Raw genomic sequence first — 26,200 nt, 5'->3', positions numbered from 1 at the left:
CTTGAGTGGAGTGTCGAATTGCATAGCTGGTGCAAACATATCAACATTGCTATGATCAGATGCTTTCTTAATGACTGTTTTGTCACCACTGTCATTTTTGTTGCATGTTTATTTTGTTATTGAGAGGAAAGGGCGCAGCACATATTTACATATTCATCTAAACACCGCTCTCAGCAGTGCGGATGTTATTTGAGCTCTGATTCAGTGCGTTTCGTGATTATTGGTTTTTGGCATGACTTATTTAGCAAACAACATGACTCTTGTTGATCGCCTTAGTGCCTTCATTATAGTGGAAGCCAAAATGAGTCCACACTTCTGCTCTGTACACCACAGCGGGAGCTGGTATAATTCTTTCGTCTTCCATTGGTGGTAACTAGTGAGCTGGGTTTGCTAATGCTAATGTTAGACATTCTGTAAAATAACTCCTGTGTTCCATGGAGAAAAGAAAGTTCAGGCTTGGAACAACATGAAGGCGAGTAAATGATGACAGAATCGACTTTTTGTTTTGTTTTTTGCTGAATATCCCTTTAAAAAGTACATAATTGAAATGTTGCATAATGTGGCTTTGGTAAACAATCTTGTTGTACTTGTACAATAAGAATAAATGATGTCCAAAGTTTAAATGTGTGGGTGAACGATTCCTTTAGGTTTAATTTCAAGAGAACAAGTTGTCCTGAGATTTTCACTTCCTTTCTTTCTTTGAAGTACATTGAATCTATACTGGAAAGAAGTAAATGAGTGAATCATTAAATGAATAAAAAGTCCAATCAATGTAAGCCTATTTGTATTAATTGCAACAGCAGAAGCCATTTACTTTATAATATGTTAGTGTCAGTGAGGTAGTGGTTTTAAAAGATAATGCCTGTTAATAAAGACTGCCTCAGCTGATTGGCATTAATGGTAATGCTTTTATTGAAATAAAGCAAATTGCTTTACCTTTTTTTTTTTTTTTTTTTTAACTAAGCAGTAGCTGCTGAGGCCATCTTGTTCTAGACCGACTTAAATACTGTCTGCAGAACAAAATAATACTACTTTATACTTGAATGTGGACAAATAAATAAATTTATGTTTTTAACTAAACAATACTAGCAAAAGGAAAACCATGGATTTATCCTGGAAATGTAGTTTTGCCCTCATACTCTCTTAAAGAAATAGTTCACCCAAAAATGACAATGTCAAATTTTCATTTTTGGGTAAACTACTGATATTGATCGCATACCTTTTTAACATTCGGCCAGGCCTTAGAATTAATTAATTGTAATTGCATATGGAATTGGTTTCCATTTGCTGAAGATGTTCCTCTATGAAACTGTGGGGTGTCAAAATGTTAAACTGCCATTTTATTTCCTAATTCACACCCTCCACCACTTTTTCACATTGCTCATTTCACATGCATTGTGCAGATTCCCCACCCTCAGACAACTGTTGAAGACACTCTCAGGAGTATCATAAAAATATGAATTGTGATACACCATGAGACTGTGTTCTACCTTTAGGATGTCTAGACATAGAATGGCTTTACACATTTTTTTTCAAGAACTTTTCTGTGCTTTGCGAAGTACATGAAGTAAATTATTCATCAGTATTACTTCATTACTTATGAATACTTTATAAACAAAAAGATAAATATATATTTATATATAAAATAATTTATTTTCTATGCATCATTACCAGTTTGCTAAACAATTTAATATATTGTGAATTTCTGCCTTTCATAGGAAGACCAGACCCACCTGTCAATCTGCATTACAACGTGACGACAAAAGGCGAAGTAATTTTCAGATGGAGTGGCACACAACCTGACAGTAATTCCGTAAAGTATGAGATCCGATACTCTTCCAATTCCTCGCTTCAGCAGTGGGAGGTAATTGGACTCATTTGTTCTCTAAAGTTGTACTTAACTAAAAGGGTTTATTTTTTAGATGCAGTAAGGTATTGTTGATACATTATACTTTTCATCTTTCCAAAAGTGAACTGTAAATATGGATAAGATCACTCAATTTTAACTTATTTAAAGTGATTTAAAGCAATTTAACCTTCATAATGTGACTGAATCTCTGTTAACTGTGGCTCTTTTAGGTGGTGAAGGTCAGAGGTCGTTCATGGGTGCCTTTGAATGAGCTCGGTTCTGGGATCAGATACACAGTCCAAGTGCGCTGCCAAAACAACTTCAACTACTGGAGTGAATGGAGCCAACCTTTCTATTTCACATTAGATGGTAAGGATCTGTATTACAGAAGAGCTTTACATACTACTTCACTTCATGCTTTATGTGTATACATTTGAGAAATTAATTTATTTAGGTCCGTAATCAAAGACCCCATCCCATTTAATGACTCATCAGGTATAGGCAAAGAGTAAATGTATGCAAATACTGACATTTGTCAAAGGGTACTTAATACATTGCTGCCTGATATGCTCATGCTCCCACGGCTTATGGTCTCCTGTTCTCAACAACAGAGTGCTCAGGTTGAGACATTTACCCTAACATCATTCAGAGTCTAAAAGCGGCTTTTAGTGTACGTCAGACTTCATGCAAATGAGTGCTTTTCTGTTCCAGTTATATGTATCTTTCAGAGAGATCCATTGTCTTCTCTAAGCCTCCACTTTAAGTTTGACGTTTGATAATTACATTCATATCTACTCTCTGCTTTCACAAAACATCTTTGATTTGTTCTCTAAAAGATTCATTCATTTCACTCTCCATTTTCTGAATTAATCACGAAGGTAAACAATGTTCAGTGTTTTACAAACGCATTAATATGCCATTTTCTTAGCAAACCAAGGTCAGGCATTGCATTTGCCAAAGTATAGGGTATTTGCATGCTTATTGCTCTTAAAGCAAATGTACACTAGGGTTTGTGCACTACTGAAATGTACATATTTCAATCATGACAACTCTCTGAATAGTTTTAGCGTTCAGAGCAAGTATAGACTTGCTACTGTTAATAGATACACAGACACACTGCTGTGAGCATGTAAGATATGCTGCTGCTGCATAAATTGACTTGCATAAATCACAGATCTAGACAGGTAGAGCTAGGGGTGGTGGAGGGTTTCAGTGGAACTCCTGTTGGACTAGCCTAGAGCAAACACTGAACCAGACTATTTAAATGTTAAGCAAACAATCTCATTGGCTGCAGGATCAGCAGAGTCCAATCAGCTTGTGCAATGTGGTAATAATGTGATTGTTTGCAGATTGCTTCAGCTTGCACTCTCTAGAGTTTCATGACTGAACTAGATATATAAACCGAATTTAATGTCAAAATAGTGTTAACAATGTTGGATGAGTGTGTGTCCAAAATCCCCAGTTTAAAATAATGTTATAATAGTCTTAATATTTTTAAAATTATACATTGAGTTTTTTTTTTTTAAATTGTTATATTCATTCTTAGATGAGATTAAAGTCATGAATTGTAAATGAGTGTATGTACTGTCCTTGAGTTCTTTTAACTTTGTCATCATTAGGTTTATTATAATAATTTTTAGATTCCTCCTTGTAAATAGTTTGTTGCTAAAAGCCTTCATAATTCAAACGGAACACCAGTTTGCATATTAAAAGTCTTATGTTTGGTATCATGTTCAGTCTCAGGTCGATAAAAGATCCTTAAATTCATTGAAGATGAATGTGAGCACTGTATGTATCTTTAGAGGCCATACAAGGGACAAATGGCTAAAAGGATACATACTCAAGTTTTAGGGAACATAAAATTAAGTTTAGATGCATCTCAACTGAAGTGAGTTTTTGTAAAAGGTCGGAACATGGCTTATTAAATGTGCGCACACACACACCTGTACACACACGTACACCTCACCTTAGAGTGACTCAGTATTGTGAAATATGCATTTTTTTTGTAACCTGAATAAAGCAACTTGAGGGAAACTTCTCACTTGAGGAAAACTGTTAACATATTGACACTCCCCCATAGTAGAATAGAGTTTAATTTTTCTGCTTAGCCAAATTCTAACACTAATCAGTTGGGTGTTTTTCTGTCTTATCTTGCTTCTGAATACCCGTCCCACACCACAGCGGTGCCCATGAATAATATTAGATTACTTATAACAATTGAGTGCAGTATCCAGTCTGAGATACTGCTGCCAACTAATGCTGCACTTAGCTCCGCTTTGAGCTGTCTGCGTATTAGTTAATGTTTCAACTGTTTCAGCTTGATACAGCCACGAAAGACTCAATTCTGTCTCTGTTTTCCTTCTTGGATACATTACCCACATGGCACCCGCTATTTTGCATGTGTTTGAAAGCTTTTCAAGGCAGTTCACACTTTGTTTTTCTGATATGCCATTTGGGTTATACATTTTCAAAATCCATGCTGTGCAAGTCACCATGGCAACTAAGCTTCAGGTTGTTCACTATTATTACAATAAAACTGCTTTCTCATTGCTGCAAGGAACCAAGATGGGAAGGGGGGGAAATAAAAAATCAATACAAGAGTGAATCTCTTAATACCGGTCAGGAACATGTCCAGGTTGTTGTCCATCCTAAAATCAAAAGAAACATTTTTGCATCATGACATTAAAAGGTTAGTTCACCCAAAAACTAAATTGCTGTCATTAAGTACTCACCTTCATGTCGTTCCACACCCGTAAGACCTTTTTTTTTTTTGCACAAATTAAGATATTTTTGATGAAATCCGAGAGGTATCTGACTTCTCTATAGACAGCAGTTTAACTACCACTTACCAAATGTCCAGAAAGGTACTAAAGACATTGTTAAAATAGACCACATGTTCAACCTTAATTTTTTGAAGCGACAAGAACACTTTTTGTGCTCAAAAACAAAACAAAAATAACAACTTTATTCAACAATATCTTCTGTTCTGTGTCATTCTCTTACACTGTTTACGTTAAGTGCTTCCAGGTTCTACGTCAGAATGTTGACTCATGTCTAAAGACATCGTTAAAATAGTCCATGTGACTGCAGTGGTTCAACCTTAATTTTATGCAGTGACGAGAATAATTTTTGTGCGCTTCCAGGTTCTACACCAGAATGCCATTCTTAATCTCTTAATACCTGTCAGCAACATGTCCAGGTTGTTGTCCATCCTAAAATCAAAAGAAATGTTTTTGCCTCATGATATTAAAAGGTTAGTTCACCCAAAAACTAAATTATATTATATTATATTATATTATATTATATTATATTATATTAATTATATTATATTATATTATATTATATTATATTATATTATATTATATTATATTATATTATATTATATTATATTATATTATATTATATTATATTATATTATGTTAATTATATTATTATTAGGTATTATGCATGTTGGCCGGCTCCTGCGTCAGCATCACACGCATGCATTGTGCTGCTCATGTGAACAGCGTCAGTCAGTACTAAGTTGGCATTCTGGTGTAGAACCTGGAAGCGCACAAAAATTATTCTCTCGTCGCTGCATAAAATTAAGGTTGAAGCACTGCAGTCACATGGACTATTTTAATGATGTCTTTAGTACTTTTCTTGACCTTGAAAGTGGTTGTTATATTGCTGTCTACGGACGAGTCATATACCTCTCGGATTTCATCAAAAATATCTTAATTTGTGTTCTGAACATGAAGGTCTTGCGGGTTTGGAACGACATGAGGGTGAGTAATTAATGACAGAATTTTTGGGTGAACTAACCCTTTAATTTCTTGGAAATTAAGCATAAATATTGTTACTGTAATGCAAAATGTATATTTATATGATGATGATGATTGTATTATAGTTCAGTTGTAAAGTTTTAAATTTGTTTTGCCTGTAATTTATGCTGCAAAAATTTTACTACAGTAATTTTTGTATAATACAATAAACATTACTGTATTACACTGTTGAGAATCCAAAGAAAATCATAATCAAGTATAATAATGAATGACAAATGTAAATTAAGTAAGATGTTCAGATACATTAAGATATTCATAATTTTGAAAGAAATGCTTAATTGTTATGAAAATAATGTCACAATGGAATAAATATTAATGTTACAAAAATGGGTTGATTTTTTTCTTTTTTGTTTTGTTTTTTTGGTTTTACTTATATCTCACATGTAGACTTTTCTAAAGTTTGGTTTATTTATTTGTATGTGTACTGCTCAAAATGCCTGCTTTAATTTTTATTTTTCTCTATCTTTCTCTGCTCCTCAAAGTCAGTTACATCCCTGCTGAAGTCTTCACGACACCCGGGTCAGAAGTAACGGTTTATGCCGTATTCCACAACCGCAGCTGGAGTGCGAGTAAAGCTGTGTGGATGCTGAACGGGCAGAAGATTCCGGAAAGCCAGTACAGTGTAATCAACGATCAGGTTAGCGCCGTCACTATGAAAGTAGACGAACCAGGGTTTGATACTCTGATGTGCTGCCACCTGTGGGGAGAGAGGTTCAAATGCATCATCGCCTATGCCAAAATATACACAGAAGGTGCGCTATGAATTATGGAGGACATCTTTAACCAGACAGTTGCTTGTTTGAAAAGCTAGAACATTTAAAATGGGCTCTTTTCTACAGGGATGTTCAATGCAAATATTACCTGCCAGAGCAAGAATTCAGAGGTGGACACCATGACCTGTGAGTGGAATAAAAGTGCTTGGGCACAGGTCAGACTCCTTTACAGGTATGACCACAGTCATAGCTCATACGTTTTCTATTCCAGTCAGATTGTTTGTTGCACAGATGCTGATGATCTTACTTTTTGTTATAGACAATATACATCAATGTATTGTGAGACCATATCAGAGATGGAGGGCACTGAAGAAGTTGAAGAAAACATGTCTTTGGTGAAGGAGTGCCCATCTGGACCAGGAGACCACAGAGAATGCACTTTAAGCAACCTTAGCCTGTTCTCTTGCTACAAAATCTGGTTGGAAGTGGAAGGAGGGCGTGGCAAAGTGAGATCGTTTCCTGTCTATGTTGCACCCATCGATTATGGTGAGTTCCAAAGTTTTCTGTTTTTAATTATTTTTACACTGCAATTTATTCCTGTGATGGCAAAGCTAAATTATCAGCAGCCAATACTCCAGTCTTCAGTGTCACATGATTCTTCAGAAATCATTCTAAAATGCTGATTTGGTGTTTCTGTAACATTTCTTATTACACAGTTGAAAATGGTTGTGCTGCTTAGGGTTTTTGTGGAAACCATTATATTTTTTTCAGGATTATTTGATGAATAGAAACAACAGCATTTATTTAAAACATGTATTTTTTGTTTTGTAAAAAAGTATATGTCCTTACTGTCATTCTTGCTACTCTATTCACATTGTAAACTGACTTATTTTCAATAAACTGACTTATAACAATTTTCCTTTGTTTTTTCCAGTGAAACCATCTCCTCCCTCAGTCCTTGAAGCGATCACTTTGCCAAACAAAACCTTGAGCGTAAAGTGGAGGCGTCCCCATTTACCTGTATACGACATGCAGTACGAGCTGCGCTTTGTGCCTTTGCGTGGGATGGCAAATACGCAATGGAAGGTAGGAAGAGTTTCTGAAAGCTGGGGTCTCAGGTGGACAATGAAACCAGAAAGATGAATAAAATATATTTGAGCAAATGCTTCATGCATAGTGCTTAATCACAGAAGGCAGGCAATGAATTACTGTGGTCTGATCTGTTTATCTCTATAACTGATTAAAATGATAAGCTAAACTGATCCTAAATTAAAAAAATCAAAGTTAAATGTTCCTCTTATTATATCCACTAAACTTCTTAGAAATTAATTTTCAATTTATCCTTTATAGATTTCAGAAGGAAGATGGTTACACTCTGTACTCAGGGATGATGTCTGCAATTTTCTGTGGCATTTACAGATGAGTGTTATTTCTCTACAGGTCATCGGTTCTCTTCTGGAACCACAGGCAGAGATTCCGCTTGAAGATTCCTGTGTTCAGTTTAAAGTAGAAGTTCGCTGTAGAAGACTGAATGGCTCTGGATACTGGAGTGACTGGAGCAGGAGTCACACTTCGATTGTTTATAACAGGAAAGGTAAAGTTATCAAAATAGTTGTGTTACTATTATTATTTTATGTCATACATAAAATTAATTTTCTCCTAATCTCAACATAACAATAGTTTTTTTCCATTAATGTTAAATTCAATTTCCTTACAAAAACATTGCTCACCATTTCACTGGACATTCACAAATCATTTATAACCATGCAGACATTCCTCGAGCTGGCTGACAGTGAAATTGACCATATGTTCAGAGCAACTATAATGTCGATGATATTATCGTACTCCTTCTCTAATGTCTGAACTATTTCAGCCTGAGTCTCTGGTCAAAGAAATTACTTTTGTTACTTCCAGATCAAGAAAAACAAGAAAAAACAACCTTTGAATTGAAAGCGAGAAAAAAATATTGTTATGTAGAGATCACAAAGAAATTAAGTTGAGATTCCAAGAAAACAAATTTTGTTGTGTGGAAATCAGAAGGAAATTAAGTCAAGATCTTGAGAAAATAACTTTTATGTGAAGATCACAAGAAAATTAAGTCAGGATCTCGACAACACAACTTTTGTTATTTGGAGATCACAATAAAATTAAGTCAACAGAAAACAACTTTTGTTTGTTGTAGTCAATGTATGTTTGTTTTTTTCCTGTGAGCGTTTTGTTTTTCTGTGCAATATTTTTTTTTTTTTTTTTTTTGCATGGTGAAATAATACCTTTAGCAATAGTTTGCCTTTTTGCTATATAATTTTGTCAGATAACCAAGTTTAGTGTTTTGTTCTTCCCTCATATTTAAAATAATAAAATAATTAATCGAACTTGTAGGGTCAATAAAAACAAATATCCCCTCGGACATCAGTTTTGGCCACTATTGTATAACATACAATATATGGAATGAAAGGCTTTGATTCTTTTTTTGTTGAAATCATCCTGTCCAGGAAAACATTTTGAAAGATTTAATTTTAAATAGCTTTGGGATATCTATAAGATTCTGAGTTATGACATCTTCCAGTGGGAAAATACATGGGAAATTCATCATATATCATTGACATTTAAAGATAAGGAATTTAGACAAAATGCTATGAAGTTAGATATTGCCATGAAGTATTTGTGTTGAAACCCACAGTAGTTTGTCAATATATATTACAACAGCATAAAACAAAAACTAAAAAAAGACCAAACTGGAACTGTTGAAAAGAATGTGCAGCTGAAGCCTGCTAACTGTTAGGCAAGATTTAAATAGATTAAAAACAATTAAAAAGATAAAACAGAAGAAACAATTCTTTCATTTTGGCCTTGATAGCCCATGTGATTCTGAACACACACCTGCTTCGTAATAGCCATCTGTATGTATATGAGTCATGATGAGTACTTTTGTAATTTTTGAGAACTTCATAGGAAAGAAGTGACGAGCAGGGCAGGCGAGAGCCGCGAGGGAACGGCGCGAGACCATTATCACTTGCATCACCGGCCTCGCGCCGTTCCCTCACGACACTTAAGAATAACAACAAAAATATTAAACAAATTATTTTAAAAGTCTTTTATTGTCTTAAATTTCATTATATGAAACTTACTCAGTACTTTAATTTGTCAGTGTTATGGTTATCATTTAAATGGCTCTGCATATATTAATTGGCTTTGTCTTCATATTAAAAATGTTTTGAACTGAACAGAATTACGATAAAAAATCCATTAGGATTAATGGAAATTGCACCACACATCACCCACCGTGAATTCCTAAACTGGAATGCAACTGCTGAGGTGAAGCTCAATATGTGCTTGCAACACCATTTGTCAGCTCTTCACAGAACCTGTCTAAAATCTTGGTGCAGAGGTGTGTCCTGGTGCCAGAACTTATGCTGAGACATTTTTCAGAAGTAACTATTGATAGCAGATTGCCGTCAGCATTTCAGATATAATCACAGTCATTCTTGTCTTTTATAGTAAGTGTGGGATTGTAGGAATTTGACATACATTCTTTCTTAGTTAAGAGAAGACTTAACTGGAAGTTTGTAGTCAGAAGGTATGCTAGTGACAGATAATACAGAAATATTTTGTAATAAGATAAGTTTTCTAGCAAAAAGAAAAAAGAAAATTGGCAGTCTTAGCCATAGACAGCGAATACCTCCGACATACAGGTGCCTGCATATAATTAGAATATCATCAAAAAGTTGATTTATTTCACTAATTCCATTCAAAAAGTGAAACTTGTATATTATATTCATTCATTACACACAGACTGATATATTTCAAATGTTTATTTCTTTTAATTTTGATGATTATAACTGACAACTAAGGAAAATCCCAAATGCAGTATCTCAGAAAATGTGAATATTGTGAAAAGGTTCAATATTGAAGACACCTGGTGAAAACACATGCAAAGGCCTTTAAATGATCTCTCAGTCTCTCAAGATTTCTAAAAATCCTTTCTTTGTATTGGTCTTAAGTAATATTCATAGTTTCTGAGATACTGAATTGTTTTGATTTTCCTTAGTTGTCAGTTATAATCATCAAAATTAAAAGAAATAAACATTTGAAATATATCAGTCTGTGTGTAATGAATGAATATAATATACAAGTTTCACTTTTTGAATGGAATTAGTGAAATAAATCAACGTTTTGATGATATTCTAATTATAAGACCAGCACCTGTATAGTATGGTGACAGCGATTCGGCTGATCCTTTCCCAATCCCATTTCCCTCTCTCCTCTCCAATTGTTTCCTGTCTTTCTGGGATTGTCCTATCCAAGTAAAGGCAAAAAGTCCAAAAATAACTTGCTTACTAAATGGAAAATGCTTGTCATTAAAATAATTTAATGTCTAATTATGATATAAAATATTTTTTTCCAGAAAAGTTGTTTCATCCTTTTTATGAAGTTTAATTTAAGTTTATTATGCTTCTATTATTTATTTTATAATGTATAGCATATAATAACATATATAACTTAGGGACTAGGAAGTTCTGTTTAGGTTTGGAATGTTTTGGGATTTTTGAAGGTGGTTAAATAATAGTTTTTGTTTGTATGTTTGTTTTTTTTGACCATTTCTCAAGTATTTTTTTTCCACTGGTTTGTAATTTAAATATTAATTTTCAAATAATTTGAAATGTATTTTTTGAGTCAAGCCTATGTACGCTACAGTACAAAAGCTTGAGATAAGTAAATATATATATTTTTAATGTTTGTAAATGTTTTTTTATAATGTTACAAAAGATTTCTATTTCAAATAAATGCTAAAAAAAAGTCACCATTTCCACCTGAATATTAAGCAGCACAGCTGTTTTCAACATTAATAATAATATTTGTTGAGCACCAAATCAGCATATTAGAATGTTTTCTGAAGGATCATGTGACACTGAAGACTGGAGTAGTGATGCTGATAATTCACCTTTGCCACCACAGGAATACATTTTATTTTAAACTATATTAAAATAAAAATGTTATTTAACATTTTTGTATATCACAATATTCCTGTTTCCTGTAAATTTGGTCAAGTAAATGCAGCCCTGCTGAGCATAGGAGACTTCTTTTAAACAAAAACTTTTAAACCCCAACCTTTACCATTACCCTCTAATTCTTCAATAGTCTCCCCATCCCCTTTTACTTTTCTCCGTAGTAAAAAGAGCAAAACACCAAAAATAAAATGAGACACAATGAGACTTGGTCTTTTAAAAAGACCACACTCTATTTCAGCTTTAATTTACCTTTTTGAACATGAGATATAGTGTCCTGGAAATAATCATGACTGTATTGCCTTGTCATTTCAGCGCCAGAGATGGGACCAGACTTCTGGCGCATTATACAAGAGGATCCTGTTAGGAGTGTGACAAATGTCACACTGATCTTTAAGGTTGGTAAAGATTGACTTCAATGACTTGCTTTAGCAGAAAAAGGATTGTGATATAAAAGGCCTGCTGTGTTTGAGCTTGAATGTTTTTTGTTTTTTTTATGTCAATTTTAGCAGCCTGTCCTAGCAGGAGATCCATATAGTTGTGTGGAGGGTCTCGTGATTAAACACCAGGCCTCAGGGGGAGCCGTGTGGTCAAATGAAACAACCTTGGCTCAGTTTCACTCATTCCAGTGGAGAAAGGAAGCACACCTAGTCACCGTAATGTCTCGCAACACTTTGGGCATCTCTACACGGAATAGCAACATGACGCTGTTACATCAACCGAAACGTGAGCTGACATGCTTCATACCTTTCCTGTAACATCACACAAAATTCTTTCACATTCAGTCTAATTAATTTACAATGTTTCTTTCATTTGATAGCCAAGCAGTTTTGTAAGCCTTCAAATGAAATATGTGTCTATTTATGTGCCTAAGGTTGGGGTTTTAATTCATCCGGCCCTAAATTTTATGGGTAATTGTTTTGATAAAAGCTTGATGTTGTTTTGTCGGTGAAAGGGTTGTTGGGGGGAGAAGATTTGGATTAGTTATTACATATATACAATGAAAGATAATAGGGTACTCTGATATTTTGTTCCTGCTTCTTATCTGTTCCTGCACATAAAAATAATGAAGATTCCCCTTTTTTTGAATTACTGTCCTTCTTCTTTAGGACAATGTGTACATTCATTCAGCGGAGTTGCAAATGCCAGCTGTGTGCATCTCTCCTGGAGCCTGTTATCTGATCAACTGGTACCTCAGTCATTTGTCATTGAATGGTTAGACCTGAACAAAGACCCTGAACAAGACGTGTCTCTAACTGAGAGGCTACAGTGGGTCAGAGTTCAGTCCGCATCGAGGGATCTCTCTCTTTGCCGTATGTTATTTTTGTTGATATTATAACAAAACATTCTCATTATTTCTACTGATTTTCATATAAGAATATGAAAAAGAGTTTATCCTTAGCAGTATAAATAATCTTTTGTTTTGTACAGGTCGTTTTTATGGCTCAGAGGAGTTCACATTGTATCCAGTGTTTGCGGATGGTGAGGGGGAGCCGGTTCGATACACAGGTGGGTTTTACAGCAGTGACATTAACTAATGCATTGACGTCATCATGTAATTAATTAACTAACCGAAGCCATTTTGTACACACATTTTTGGTGTTTGGTAAGTGGACCCTGGTTGATGATACATTGCAGTATCATCTAAAATATTAAAGGTGCCATCGAACGTTTTTTTCAAAAGATGTAATATAAGTCTAAGGTGTCCCCTGAATGTGTCTGTGAAGTTTCAGCTCAAAATACCCCATAGATGTTTTTTATTATTTTTTTTAACTGCCTATTTTGGGGCATAATTAGAAATGCTCCGATTCAGGCTGCGGCCCCTTTAAATGCTCTCGCTCTCCGCCCCCGGAGCTCGTGCTTGCCTTAAACAGTGCATAAACAAAGTTTACACAGCTAATATAACCCTCAAAATGGATCTTTACAAAGTGTTCGTCATGCGTACTGCATGCATGCGTCGGATTATGTGAGTATTGCATTTATTTGGATGTTTACATTTGATTCTGAATGAGTTTGAGGCTATGCTGCGTGGCTAAAGCTAACATTACACACTGTTGGAGAGATTTATAAAGAATGAAGATGTGTTTATGCATTATACAGACTGCAAGTGTTTAAAAATGAAAATAGCGACGGCTCTCTTTTCTCCGTGAATACAGTAATAAACGATGGTAACTTTAACTGCATTTAACAGTACATTAGCAACATGCTAACGAAACATTTAGAAAGACAATTTACAAATATCACTAAAAATACCATGATATCATGGATCATGTCAGTTATTATTGCTCCATCTGCCATTTTTCGCTATTGTTCTTGCTTGGTTACCTAGTCTGATGATTCAGCTGTGCACAGATCCAGACATTAATACTGGCTGCCCTTGTGTAATGCCTCGATCATGGGCTGGCATATGCAAATATTACATATTAATGATCCCGACTGTTACATAACAGTCGGTGTTATGTTGAGATTCGCCTGTTCTTCGGAGGTCTTTTAAACAAATGAGATTTATATAAGAAGGAGGAAACAATGGAGTTTGAGACTCACTGTATGTCATTTCCATGTACTGAACTCTTGTTATTTAACTATGCCAAGATAAATAAAAATTTTAATTCGATGGCACCTTTAATTTATTGACTGATAGTTGTGTTCACATTATATAAATTGCTGTCTTAAAAAAAGTTAATCTACAGAAAATATTTGAAAATCATATTGATTTGAGCAAAAGATGTTTAAATCAAATATTTGTCTTTTGTTTTATCATCCAGCTACTAGGAGCGATCCTGCAGCGTACATACTGCTACTGATCATTGCGTTCCTGTCAGTGGTGCTGTTTGTCACACTTATGATGTCACAAAACCAGTAAGACCTACAACTATCTTCTCATGGTCAAGATAAAGATATTTACAGTATCATAGGTTTTGTCTGCGACTAGAGTGCCCAGTGAGGAACTGCAGGGGTCTGCCAAACATCTCAAACTCATTAAAATAATAACGATTAAAATAATCTAGGGCTGTCGATTTGACGCTTTAATTTAATTAGCGTTTAACTCGTTATGGAAAAATAATAAAAATAAAATGATTTAATGCACCCACCCTGCCACAGACCTAAGTAGGTCATCTTATATTTTATACAGTTGATTGGTGAGGAACATATGAAGCAGGGAAACAAATCACTGTGTGATGTAGCCTATAGAATGCAGTGAGAATGCCCCTAAAAACTGTATGATTTTTTTCTCTCATTTTATATCACCTGATATAGTTAATCAATATCATAAGTGCTGGTTTTGTCCCAAATAAGTGCAGATGTTATATTGATTTTATACAACAGTTCAATCAAAAATAAGTTATTGTGCTCAATTTTTCCAATGAAAATATTACCTGTAATGCCAGAGCAAAACTGTTGTGCGTCTCTGAGCAACACACAGCAGTGTTACGTTTCTGAATGAATCAGCGTTTCATTCGGGTGTACTAATGATTGAATGGCCCATTCATAGAGAGCAATTTACTTCATTCCTGAATTAATCAAATGAATGAATAACTCAATGACTTGCTCATTTAGACATTTACCGCCACCAACTGGCAGTTTTAGTTTCTTATTTAGATTGTTTAATAAAAAAAAAAAGATAATTTCATATTTTGGGATTAGTTTGCCCAAAAATGTTTAAATTCAGTTTAAATTTACATTTAAACAACTCATGTTCAAACCTGTATGACCTGTATGTAAATAAGATATATGTTGTTAACCAAACTGTTTTAGTCTGTAAATATATCTAAATACCAATTCAGATGCAGCTTCTGAAAAAAAAAGAGGTCTTTATAGCCTAAAAGTTTGTGTAATAAATTCTATGTTGAACCAAATAAAAGATTTCTTTCTAAAGCTACTTTTTGCTTTTTTCTCATTTAACACAATAATGACTTTAAATGATCTTTTGGGGGTAATTTCTCTGACAAATATGATGTGTGATTAATTTGCAATTAATTCAATAAATTAATCGGCACATCATGTAAGTAATTAGATCAAAAATGTTAAACAATTGACAGCCCTAAAATATTTGTTAAACCAAAATGTATTAACTTAATACCAAAGCTGAAGTTAAAAAGCTTAAAGGTTAGATAAATGTTTTGTTCACATTAAAATGAATTAAAGGATAATTTATTATGTGCAAGTATATGACACAATAATAAGCATTTAATTGCTTTGCAGTGCAACAAAGTATGTACTGTAAATGCACAAATACACATATCATGTTATTATAGCCCCGACTTTAATGCAACACTCAGTTTTTTGCTCTGCTGCTCTATTCACCAATGGATAATGGTTAAATAAGGCTAAAAAACTGTCCTGAAAGAAAAATCCTTGAAAAACAGTCAAATCAATTACAAAATCATAGGTCGTTTGTTTATAGATGTAGGTTACCTTTACTCTAGCAGAAGAACATAATAAAAAATTTAAGATGTTTTTGGAAGCTACAGTGTATATTGTTTTTGTAAGACAAGTTTGAATTAAAGTGAGGCATTGTAAGCTGATTTGTATGGGATTTTGTTTTGGTTGTATTGAATGTCAGACATAAAATACATAAATGGATTTACAGTGTAAATAAGGACTGTAATTTCCTTAAATTGCTGTAGTGATCATTCTTAGCAATGGTATAGTTTGTTTGAGGGTAAATATTTCACAAGTTCTGCCAGAGATAATTACCAAGGTAACTAAAAAAATCATATTATTGCTCATCTGCTTAGACTTGATTCCATGATAATGTTGTGACTATGTGTACCACAAAAGGAACATTCCTATTTAGCCTGTTTAAGGAGTGGCAGAAGTGCATCACATTAAACTGTTTTTTCAGTCAGTAAAATTATTGAATGTTTTTGAATGTCTTTTGAAAGTTTTTTCACCAAGGCTACATTTGTTTGATCAAAAATACAGTAATATTGTAAAATACTGTTTAAAATATAATTGTTTTAATTTTTTATTTTAAAATGTAAACTGACATTATAGTCTTCAGTATCACATGATTCTTCAGAAATCATTCAAATATGCTGATTTGATGCTCAAGAAATGTTTCTTTTTATTACCAATATTGGAAACATTTTTGTAACATTATAGATGTATTTACTGTCACTTTTGATCAATTTAATGCATCCCTGCTAAATAAAAGCCTTTTTCAAAAAAAACAAACAAAAAAACTTTTGATAAAAAAAGACTATTTAGTACAATGACGTCCTGCTCAAATTAACTGTTCTATAATCCATTATCTTACAGGATGAGAAAACTCATGTGGAAGGATGTTCCAAATCCCAACAAATGCTCCTGGGCCAAAGGAATGGACTTCAGGCAGGTCAGTGTGACCAACTTTCACAGAAAAAATTGCATCCATGTATTTGAACGGCTTAATCAATCAGAGTAAAAATAGAAGACCATTGTTTGTATTGGACCATTGTTTAATTAATAAATGAAAATATAAGCAATTTATCTTTTTATTTTATTGACATTTGAATGCTTACATACATATTTCAGACATGTAATCAAGGCCAGAAAAAACAGATATATATAATTATATATATATAATATAAACACTTATCCCTGAAATTTGTGTAAAAAATTATGCTGCAGGTACAGCTTCACATTCAAAATATCAGTTGACACATTTCCACAACACTTCTGTTTCTTGCTCCTTGCAGATTGACACCATAGAGAACCTGTTCCCTCACTCAGAGGGTCTCACTGCCTGTCCTCTGCTGCTGGTCTCTGAGAGCATCTGTGAAGTGGAAATCATCGAGAAATGTCATCCTCTCATGCTTGAACATGAAAAAGACAATGAAGTACTCCTTTATAACTCTGGAAACAAGGCAAACACCGACTCTGCCTGTCTGGGAGACTCCTCTGAACCTTTATCACTGGAGGCTTCCACTGCCGCTGCTACCCCAGAAACATCAGGCCAGTCCTCAGTGACATACTCGACCATTCTCCTCTCCGATCAGCCGGCTCTCCTTCGAAAGCAGCAGGAGAGTCTGAGCAGCTCCAGTGATGAAGGCAACTTCTCTGCCAACAACTCAGACATTTCTGGCTCCTTCCCTGGAGGACTCTGGGACCTGGAGAACCACATTTGCTCTGACAGCACCAATCCTCGCCATTCCAGCTCCTATAACTCCGTGGAAGAGTTCTCGGAAACATCAGAACAAGATTACGAAGCATCAGAAAGCACTGGTGTAGCCAAAGACCTCTACTACCTTGAGATGAATGAAGAGGAGAAGCAGGAAGAAGAAGAGGATGTTGAGGAAGCACAAGATAAGAATGAAATAGTAATGAGGGTGGATGCCAGGCCTCTTCTGGAAGGCAAAAATTCCACAGCCGTCGATTCCAATAATGTATCTCGCAGCATTCCGCTTTATCTGCCTCAGTTTCAAACTGAATGCATTAATCCTCCCTGAAATAATGAGAATAGCACCACCTGGTGGTAATGTGCGATAATGTTATTCTTCACTGGATGAAAGTCCATAAAATGCCTCAGTGACTTGAGCTGCAGGATTTGAGGAAAAAATTTCCTGATAAAAAAAAAAAAAAAATCAAAATTTTGACTGCTATTAAAAGGTCTGGTTTCACAGACAGGGCTTAGATTAACACAGGAGTAGGGCTTAGTTCAATTAGGACATTTAAGTAGCTTTTAAAAACGTGACTGGTGCACATCTTGAGAGAAAACAATGACACTGACGTATTTTAAGATGTGTCATTGCAAGTTGCTTTCAGTTAAAACAGCTCAAACATGCATTTTAGTCTAGGACTAGACTTCAGCCTTGTCTGTGAAACCGGGGGAAAAATTATTATTATTTTTTTAAAAGCTCCAGGCTGCACGATTTGGAGGTGGGGGGGAATCTATTTGCGATTTTTCTGATAAAATTAAAGCTTGAAGTTTTTTTGGCTAAAAATGTGATTATACAGTATGACTAAAAAATACAATATTACTATAAAATTATACTTCTTATTAACATTTTTATTAAGATTATTATAAATGAAAAATATTAAAGAAAAAATAAGAATTATTGTAATATTTCACTGTAAAATAAAGAAAGAATAAATATAATAGTAATATTTTACAGTACAACTGTCAAATTACATTTCTAATATTATTAATGGCTGTCTTAATTTCTTCATTTTCAAAAATGAAATCATCAGCTACTGGGAAAACTGCACAGAGCCCTTGAAGCTTCTCTTTTGTTGACAACAGTTGGCTTTTCATTACAAGTTTGGGAAGATGGTTGGCATGCTGCGTTTTTACACAACACATGTTAAGAAGAAAACCAAACACAGAGCAAATGCAGAGATTGTATGGCGCAGCATTTACTGAAACACAATGAAACCATCAAATCATGAGCTGCTTGTGTGTAAAAGAACACAGTCTGGCGCTTCACTCTGAAACATGCAGTGCATATATTTATTTCATTAAATCACAGCCTCTCAGATTTGATAATCGTACTAAGGCGTATTGCGATTTTGTTTTTTTTCCCATTAATCGTGCAGCCCTACTTTCCACCAATATGCCCTATTTTCATCTATCTTGAGTAAAACAACCAAAACATTATCAGTTTTCACCTCCTACCAGCTGAGTGTTTCAGATGATTCACCTCTAATATACATTTTACGGATTACAGCCAGATTTCCCAAGCTCAGTTGATAAGGGCATCCAAGCACAGTTTATTCTCTGAATGTCTCTGATGGGTTGATGATCGGCCTGTCATTGCAGGAACTCGCTGCTTTCCACCTTCATCACACCAAACATTTCGTTAAGTGTTTGAAGGCTGAAGTAAAATCATATAAAGACCACATTAACTGGAATGAAGTGCTTTAGAAGGAAGAGACCGAAGAAGGGACTTAATTTACTCTCTCAGTGTGGTGGTCACAGTCACGCTTTAGTGGCTGTTTGTGCATTTCAGGTGCTTCATTAAGTCCAGCTTATAAGTGAAGAGACTTTTTAAGAGCCGTCCATCTAAATATCAGCTTTGTGAAGAATTAGCTTCTCATGTCTGCATTTACATTGGGCTTATTCATTCAATATGAATGTATATTTTGTTAGTGAGGTCTGTGTTCTTTGGAAACTCAAATATTTTGAGTCTACAAAATGTCATCTAATTAAAGTGTATGGTCGTTTTTGATGAAATGAGGGTTGAATGTAACTCAATAAAACTGGTTAAATATATGTCAATCAGTAAGAATGTGTGTACAGTATACACGTATTTCTTGTCTATTTTTCTGGTCAGAATAAACTATTTATTGCAGCTATGGTCACATGTTATTTGTTTACTTCTGTTTCATTAGTTACAACATTGCTACATATTGTGTTAAGAAATAAAGCTTTTATCCATCTATCCGTTTACAATAACTATGCCTGGCGCATATAATAGTGAATATGTGTTTGCCTTGAGAATACCATTAGATTAGATGACTGAGAAATAAATATTTAAGAAAATAAATAAAAAGAGGATTATTGTATTTCTATGCAAGTTCCGAGTTACGCTCATAAATGTGGCGAGATTTTAACTAAATTACTTTAATTCACTTAAAGGAACCAAGAATCAAATTGACCGTTCTTGGTGTTTTTCTTATGAAATACTGCAGTATTAGCCTATAAATAATTAATACGTGCACATCATTGTATTTTTTAAAGGTGGCCTCCTAATCTTTAATCAAAATCGTTTAACGGCTGTGTCTAAAATCGCCCCCTATACCCTTAAATATGAAGGGACAGCCGTTTGTGTCTGAAAGTTGAAACCATAGGACATCCCATAGAATGGGGCGTGGGCCTGACCATAGCCACACTTGTGGTCTTTGCACTTGACCACTTGTCTAAATACGTAATTTACTGCGCACTTACTTCCTCCTGTCGTGTGCACGTGCTCTCAAGTGACCAAGACCGCAAGTGTGCGTATTTGGACAGGCTATCCACTATCCACAAAGCACTGTCAGGGTCTCGCCAGAAGATGGCGCCCGCACCTCAATCATCCATCCATCTTCCAAACCGCTGGTCCAGTGTGGACTGTGGAGTAGGCTACTACAGTATACAGTTAGGAACTCATTTGTAATTGATTATTAAATTGTCCAATTAAGGTTTATACATTTCTACGATAGATTTCAAGATAAACCTTTTCATTAATGCAGGAGCTGCTAGTTTTCTATTAAACAGCAAGCACGAACTATGCAAAGCGGCAGCCTTTCCGACACACTCTCTGACCGAATTCACTCTTGTTTTCATTCACTCCTCCAAGTTTACTATATTAGTGAATAGTAATGTAGGGAATAGTGAATGAGGATATTAGGGGGAGATTTCGAACACAGCTAACATCTTTTGCTGCATTCACGCCATGTCATACATAATAGAGTGCCTCAGGGATGACACGCTTTTGTAGGCCAACCCGGAAGTTAGCGGCACACGGGTTCCCTCGGTTGAAAGCCTATGCAGTTTTTCCATAGACTTTTGGAAAATCGCAGAAAATAAGCTCTGTGTTTAACAAAGACAAAACGTGTAAGTGTTATAACCCTATCAAGATAATCTTTACAAGTTAACACAACATTTATCCATTTTGAAGCCTAAATAAAGTCGTCAGATATAAAAAGCTAACAGTAGGCTATAAACGGACTACAGCACACCATGGTCGCGGATCAACGTCGTCACTACCAAGCTTCCTCAAACTGTATTTAAAAAACATCTTTATTTAAAAACATGCTCGCTGATTATGATCTGTGCTGTTATGAATACTTTTCCACTTCTTCATGAGAAATGCTGTCCAAATGTCCCGTTTTTAATGATGACGTCTAAAGTCCCCGCCAAAGGAAGTAGTCCCTTTTAGCAACTTGTTAGCAACTGCCGATTTTAAGACACAATAAAAGTTCAAAAAATCACAAGTGGGTTATAACTGGTGTGTTTTATGTCAAATATTTAGAGGCTTTGTTAACCACAGACCTTATTTCAGGCGCAAAAACCCATTAAAAAAACCCATAGACTTTACGGCGTTGGAACCGGAAGTCCTAAAATGCTAACTCGCTTCCGGGTTTTGCCTACAAAACCGCGTCATCCCATCCTCTATTAAGTTATGGTGCGTTCAAGTCCTCCTGGGAAGTTCATATTTACGAGGTGGGAAGTCGTGTGTACGACGGTAGGTGAGTTCAAGTCACTTTCATCGGAGTATGATGGCGGTGTGCCTTCTCTAATTTAATTACACAAAATAACACTTCTGCTTCTAGTAAATGTAGAGCAAAGAATGTGCATTAGTTGTATGTTGCTTTTTTATGTTTTTTAATTAATTTATGAAGCCATTGTAAACTTTATTGTTACATATTACATTTTTATATTGTGATGCTATCGTATTTTTTGCTGGTAATCAGCTTACTTAGTTGTAATAGAAAGCCTGACAATGTCACTGCTAAATCCCTGTAAGTATTGTGGTATTTCGCTATGTTTCTGACTGACACGCCGCCAACTCGTACAGATCGGAGCTTAAAGAAAATTACGAGCTTCCCACTGGTATTTACGACATTGTGGTGGCGTTCATGTCGGTTCTGCTCGTAAATACGATCTTTCCGACATCACTTGAACCCACCATTAGGCCTACCGTTTCTGACATCACACCGCATTGAGTTCTGGGTAACTTCTTTGTTTATCCGCCATACAGACAGGATCACCCTCTACTTGCTTACCTTTTGTTTTGTTTCTGCCTTTTAGTGGAACATTCTTAACGTTTTAATGGTATCTTTTGCAGGGAATAGCTATTTTATCGCATCGCATAATAATTAGATTTTTTTTTTTTTCACTTAAAGCGGAACTCAGTAAGAAGCTCCCCCTACAGGTTCCTTCAGTGAATCACACTGTCGTAAATACTCCAAGCACAGTAGTTTTGCAAATAAAGTGCAAGAAATCTTGATGGAGGTGGGTAATTTTCGAAAATGTTTTATAAAGTCATAATATATACAATGTTTTTGAATTACCGTAAAGCATTTTGTCACTCTCGCGTGAACGTGAACATGAGGCGAGATTGTGTTGGGTCAGCGAAGCTCAACTTGCAAGTGCTGTTTTCTGGCATAGACATGCCAGAGGGGGTTAGTGCTCGCCTCAAACACACCACTACAAGTCAATTAACCATCGTAAGGACTTAGAAAACTATTTATGAAGGTAAAAAAGGTTACTTAGTTCTGTTTTAAGTTTTTATTTAGTTTTAATGTTGATCTGTTCACTGTATTACCTGACCACTGCAGATTCATTTATGCTAAGTTCAGTCCAAATCCAATTTTTCTGCATATCTGAATGAAATCCAATCAGACTTAGCAAGTGTGAACAGCAAAAAAAAAATAAATAAATTCATATGTGGTTTGAAATCCTATTCAAATCACATTTCAGGAAATCTGTTAGTCACTCTGTTCTTTTTTTGCATGGTTTATGTGAATTTTTCATGCCATGCAAAACAGAAACATCAGATGTTGTTATAGGAAACATGCTGTAAGTCGCTGCAGAAATTTGTGTGTTTTAATTGTAACTTTTAAGTGTTAATTCGTGTTTTGTTGTCCATGTGTAATTTATTTAATCACTTAAAATATTTTTTTCTAGGTTAAAAAAATTATCTTTTTAAAATCAATTAAAGATTGGTCATGATAGAGAGAGTACTTCCCAAAAACCGAAGCAAAACTTTCATAGGCTTGTATCTGCAGGATGCAGGACAAACCACATTGCACAGCTGTAAGCACGTGATTTGGCTGTGTTGGTTCTCCTATGAATAGAGAGAAATTTCACTGCTTCTAGGTGACCAACAGATGGCACTGTAACACTGTTAAATGCCAACACACACCTTTCCAGCGCAGTATACTTATGCAAATGAGTAATTCTTGTATTGTATTATATGTATTGCATTGTGTGTGTGTGTGTGTGTGTGTGTGTGTGTGTGTGTGTGTGTGTGTGTGTGTGTGTGTGTGTGTGTGTGTGTGTGTGTATATAAATATACATACATACATACATACACAATGCAATATGTTTTAGGTATTTGAACTATATTCTAACTACATTAGAGCAGCAACCTATTCTGACCAAGGGACCCCCACCTAAGATGGTACAATATTACAGGGTGAAAAAAATATAAACAGTATACATTGCATTAGCTATTTCAAAACATGTTGAATAGGTTTATTTATTTATTTAGTTTTAAAGAAATTTCTGGACCACAAAGGTGCTTACGTATGCTTCACCATACATTTATGCAACAATTCATATAATTAATTGTAATGTTTTTAGCTTCCAAAGCTAAAATGAAAATGAAAAAAAAAAAAAGCAAAAATTAAGAGGGCCCATTTCCCAATTATATATTTGAGACCGAAACCTGATGCAATCCAATAATGGTTTAATCAACAGGTCTGAGTGCACTCCTCATCTCTGATACTTCGACACCGCTCCGTAATCTACTTAAGACGGCTTTAACGATCTCATTAGAGACAGGTCAATTGGTCATGCGCTCACTCATTCTTATATCCTGCTCATCCTGCTCAACTAATGGACACATCTGTGCTTTAAAGAATCCCTCGGCAGTTCAGCATTAAATCCGATCCTTTGAAAGAAGTGTCTTATGCTTGCCAAGGCTGCATTTATTTGATCAAAAAGAGAGTAAAAACAATAGTATTGTGCAAGACTTTTACAATTTAAAATAACTGTTTTTTGTTTTAATGTATATTTTTAAAATGCTTTATTGCCTCTTAAGTCTTTATTGCCTCATGATCCTTCAGAAATCATTCTGATTTGGTGCTCAAGAATAATTTCTTCCTCTTATTAATATTTTTGTTGAAACCATGTTACGTTTATCAGGATTCTCTGATGAATAGAAAGTTAAAAAAGAAAAGGAGAATTTTAGAATTTTCTTTTTTGTAACAATATAAAAGTCTTTGTACAAGTTATTGCATCCTTGATGAATAATAGTGTGTGTGTATATATATATATATATATATATATATATATATATATATATATATATATAAAATACACACACACACACATATCACAATGCCAGGTGTGCGTTGCGGGCAGACAGACAGACGAAGACTTAGAATGATAAAATTCCAATGTGAAGTTTAATCCAAAACAGGGCAGAGAAACACACTTAACATGAACATGACCGGACAAACACTAAGTGAACAAGAGGAAGAGGAACTTTAATACACAATAGTGATGAATAGTGATGAATAGTGATGAACTAAAAGACAAACAGCTATGATGATTGAGTTAGTGTCCATAGTGTCCATAGTAACAGATGAGTGGCAGAAAAATCAAACAAAGGAACACAGGAACTGAAGAAACACAAACTAAATGTCCATGAACTAAACTAAACATAATGGTGACAGAACGCCTCCCTTCGGCAAGGTGCGACATTGTGCCGTAACTGAGAAAAAATAGAGAAGGGATGGAGGGGGTTTAGGAGGTGGGTAAAGGAGTGGCGCAGGGATAGTAACAGGGACAGCTAAGGGATGGTGGTCAGCAGAAACAATGCCGAAACCCCGCCTGTGAAGATGTAAAGTGTCTGATGGCACAGACCCAGAGCTTTCCAGTGCCAAAAGCCCACGGCGGAGTCGAAGGATGGAGGAGCCAAGATGTTGCTTGGCTGCCGATATCTGGGTGATGACCGATAGAGACAGAGCCTGTGGATCCAATGGCGCAGACTGAGGATTAGATGGAGCTGAGCGACATCGCCGGTGCAGGAGACCCAGGCAATGCTGTGGTGACGAGCATTGAAGGCGCAGCCAGAGTGCCAGAGGATGCTGGTATGACAGAGGCGAAGCCGAAGGGAAGAAGGAACCCACTGGAGCCAAAGGGGTGGAGGGTCTGAGTGCAGCGGATGGCCCGTAAGTCTGTGGTGGAAGTGATGTGACGACTGACCAAGGGGGAGCCGGTGGGACGAGGGAACCTAGTGGAGCCGCAAGGCCAAGGGTCTCTGGCGAAGCTGAAGGTTGGAGGAGCCAAAACGGAGCCGACAGGCTGAGATGGAGTGAAGGGATCAGAGGCCGGAGACGGCTCTGTCTCCGGCCTCTGATCCCTTCACTCCATCTCAGCAGGATCTGCTTGCATAGGCGCTGTTGGTGGTAGCAGGACCCGGCCCGACGTCATAGCAGGGCTTCCTCTGAGATGGCGCAGGGCTGCAAGCATCCAGTAGCGATGGGGCTGGAGAACTGGCTGAGCTCTGTGGTGATGATGACACGAAGCTTGACAAGATCACAGTCAGAATGACACAGTCAATGCAGGTCAATGAAAAGAATAAATCCCAGTCCATAAACAGCAGTAATTCTGAACAAACTGATAGATCATAGTCCAAACAGTTCTCATTGTGCAATAAACATTCAGATACCAGGTGGGATAGGGTGCGAGTCGACAAGTTCTCATTACAGTCCTTCAGTCAGTCCTTAGTCTTCGTTCCCTCGGGCGCTGGTGTCGCAGGCTCACTCCCCTGGTCAGATCCACACTGGGGCTCCACTTCCGGGGAGATGGCAAGCTCTGTCCTCTTGTCCATGGGCTGTGGCTCATTCGTCGTGGTGGGTGGTGCTACTCAATCTGTGGGGGGCTCATGTGACTTCTCCGTGGTCGTACAGGATGAAACGGGCTCTGGGTCTGGCTGTGCTCCAAATCAGGATGCGACACTCTCCAGATACCTAATGATGATTTCCCTACAGTCCAGTCCTGTGGTGTCTGGGAGTTAGATAGGGTGGTTGAAGGTAGCCCCGATCCGGAACAAGGTCTTCAGGGCCTCGTCGTCGAGGGGGCTGGTGATGGCCAGGCAACAAAACTCTTTA

The 26,200-nt window shown here is 36.0% G+C and overlaps 1 protein-coding gene across 5 annotated transcripts in view; it reads left to right on the top strand.

Moving 5' to 3' along the window:
• Nucleotides 1-19,661, top strand: part of lepr (leptin receptor) — a 49,383-nt gene extending 29,722 nt beyond the window's left edge. For 4 of the 5 annotated variants that reach the window (XM_067373048.1, XM_067373049.1, XM_067373045.1 and 1 more), the window contains exons 7-20: nucleotides 1,719-1,864; nucleotides 2,080-2,218; nucleotides 6,156-6,425; nucleotides 6,513-6,618; nucleotides 6,706-6,932; nucleotides 7,321-7,472; nucleotides 7,827-7,980; nucleotides 11,708-11,790; nucleotides 11,902-12,118; nucleotides 12,502-12,705; nucleotides 12,824-12,901; nucleotides 14,158-14,251; nucleotides 16,655-16,730; nucleotides 17,074-19,661. In XM_067373048.1, the coding sequence (XP_067229149.1) occupies nucleotides 1,719-1,864; nucleotides 2,080-2,218; nucleotides 6,156-6,425; nucleotides 6,513-6,618; nucleotides 6,706-6,932; nucleotides 7,321-7,472; nucleotides 7,827-7,980; nucleotides 11,708-11,790; nucleotides 11,902-12,118; nucleotides 12,502-12,705; nucleotides 12,824-12,901; nucleotides 14,158-14,251; nucleotides 16,655-16,730; nucleotides 17,074-17,823 (2,696 nt within the window). In that variant the 3' untranslated portion in view covers nucleotides 17,824-19,661. The remainder of the gene's footprint in view (nucleotides 1-1,718; nucleotides 1,865-2,079; nucleotides 2,219-6,155; nucleotides 6,426-6,512; nucleotides 6,619-6,705; nucleotides 6,933-7,320; nucleotides 7,473-7,826; nucleotides 7,981-11,707; nucleotides 11,791-11,901; nucleotides 12,119-12,501; nucleotides 12,706-12,823; nucleotides 12,902-14,157; nucleotides 14,252-16,654; nucleotides 16,731-17,073) is intronic. The other variant, XM_067373050.1, reaches the window with a different exon arrangement.
• The last annotated feature ends 6,539 nt before the right edge of the window (nucleotides 19,662-26,200 follow it).

Source organism: Chanodichthys erythropterus, chromosome 21 (assembly GCF_024489055.1).
Source record: "Chanodichthys erythropterus isolate Z2021 chromosome 21, ASM2448905v1, whole genome shotgun sequence".
Classification (NCBI taxonomy): domain Eukaryota; kingdom Metazoa; phylum Chordata; class Actinopteri; order Cypriniformes; family Xenocyprididae; genus Chanodichthys; species Chanodichthys erythropterus.
The sequence above is the reverse complement of the archived record's forward strand: the minus strand, read 5'-3'. Positions and strand labels throughout refer to the sequence as shown.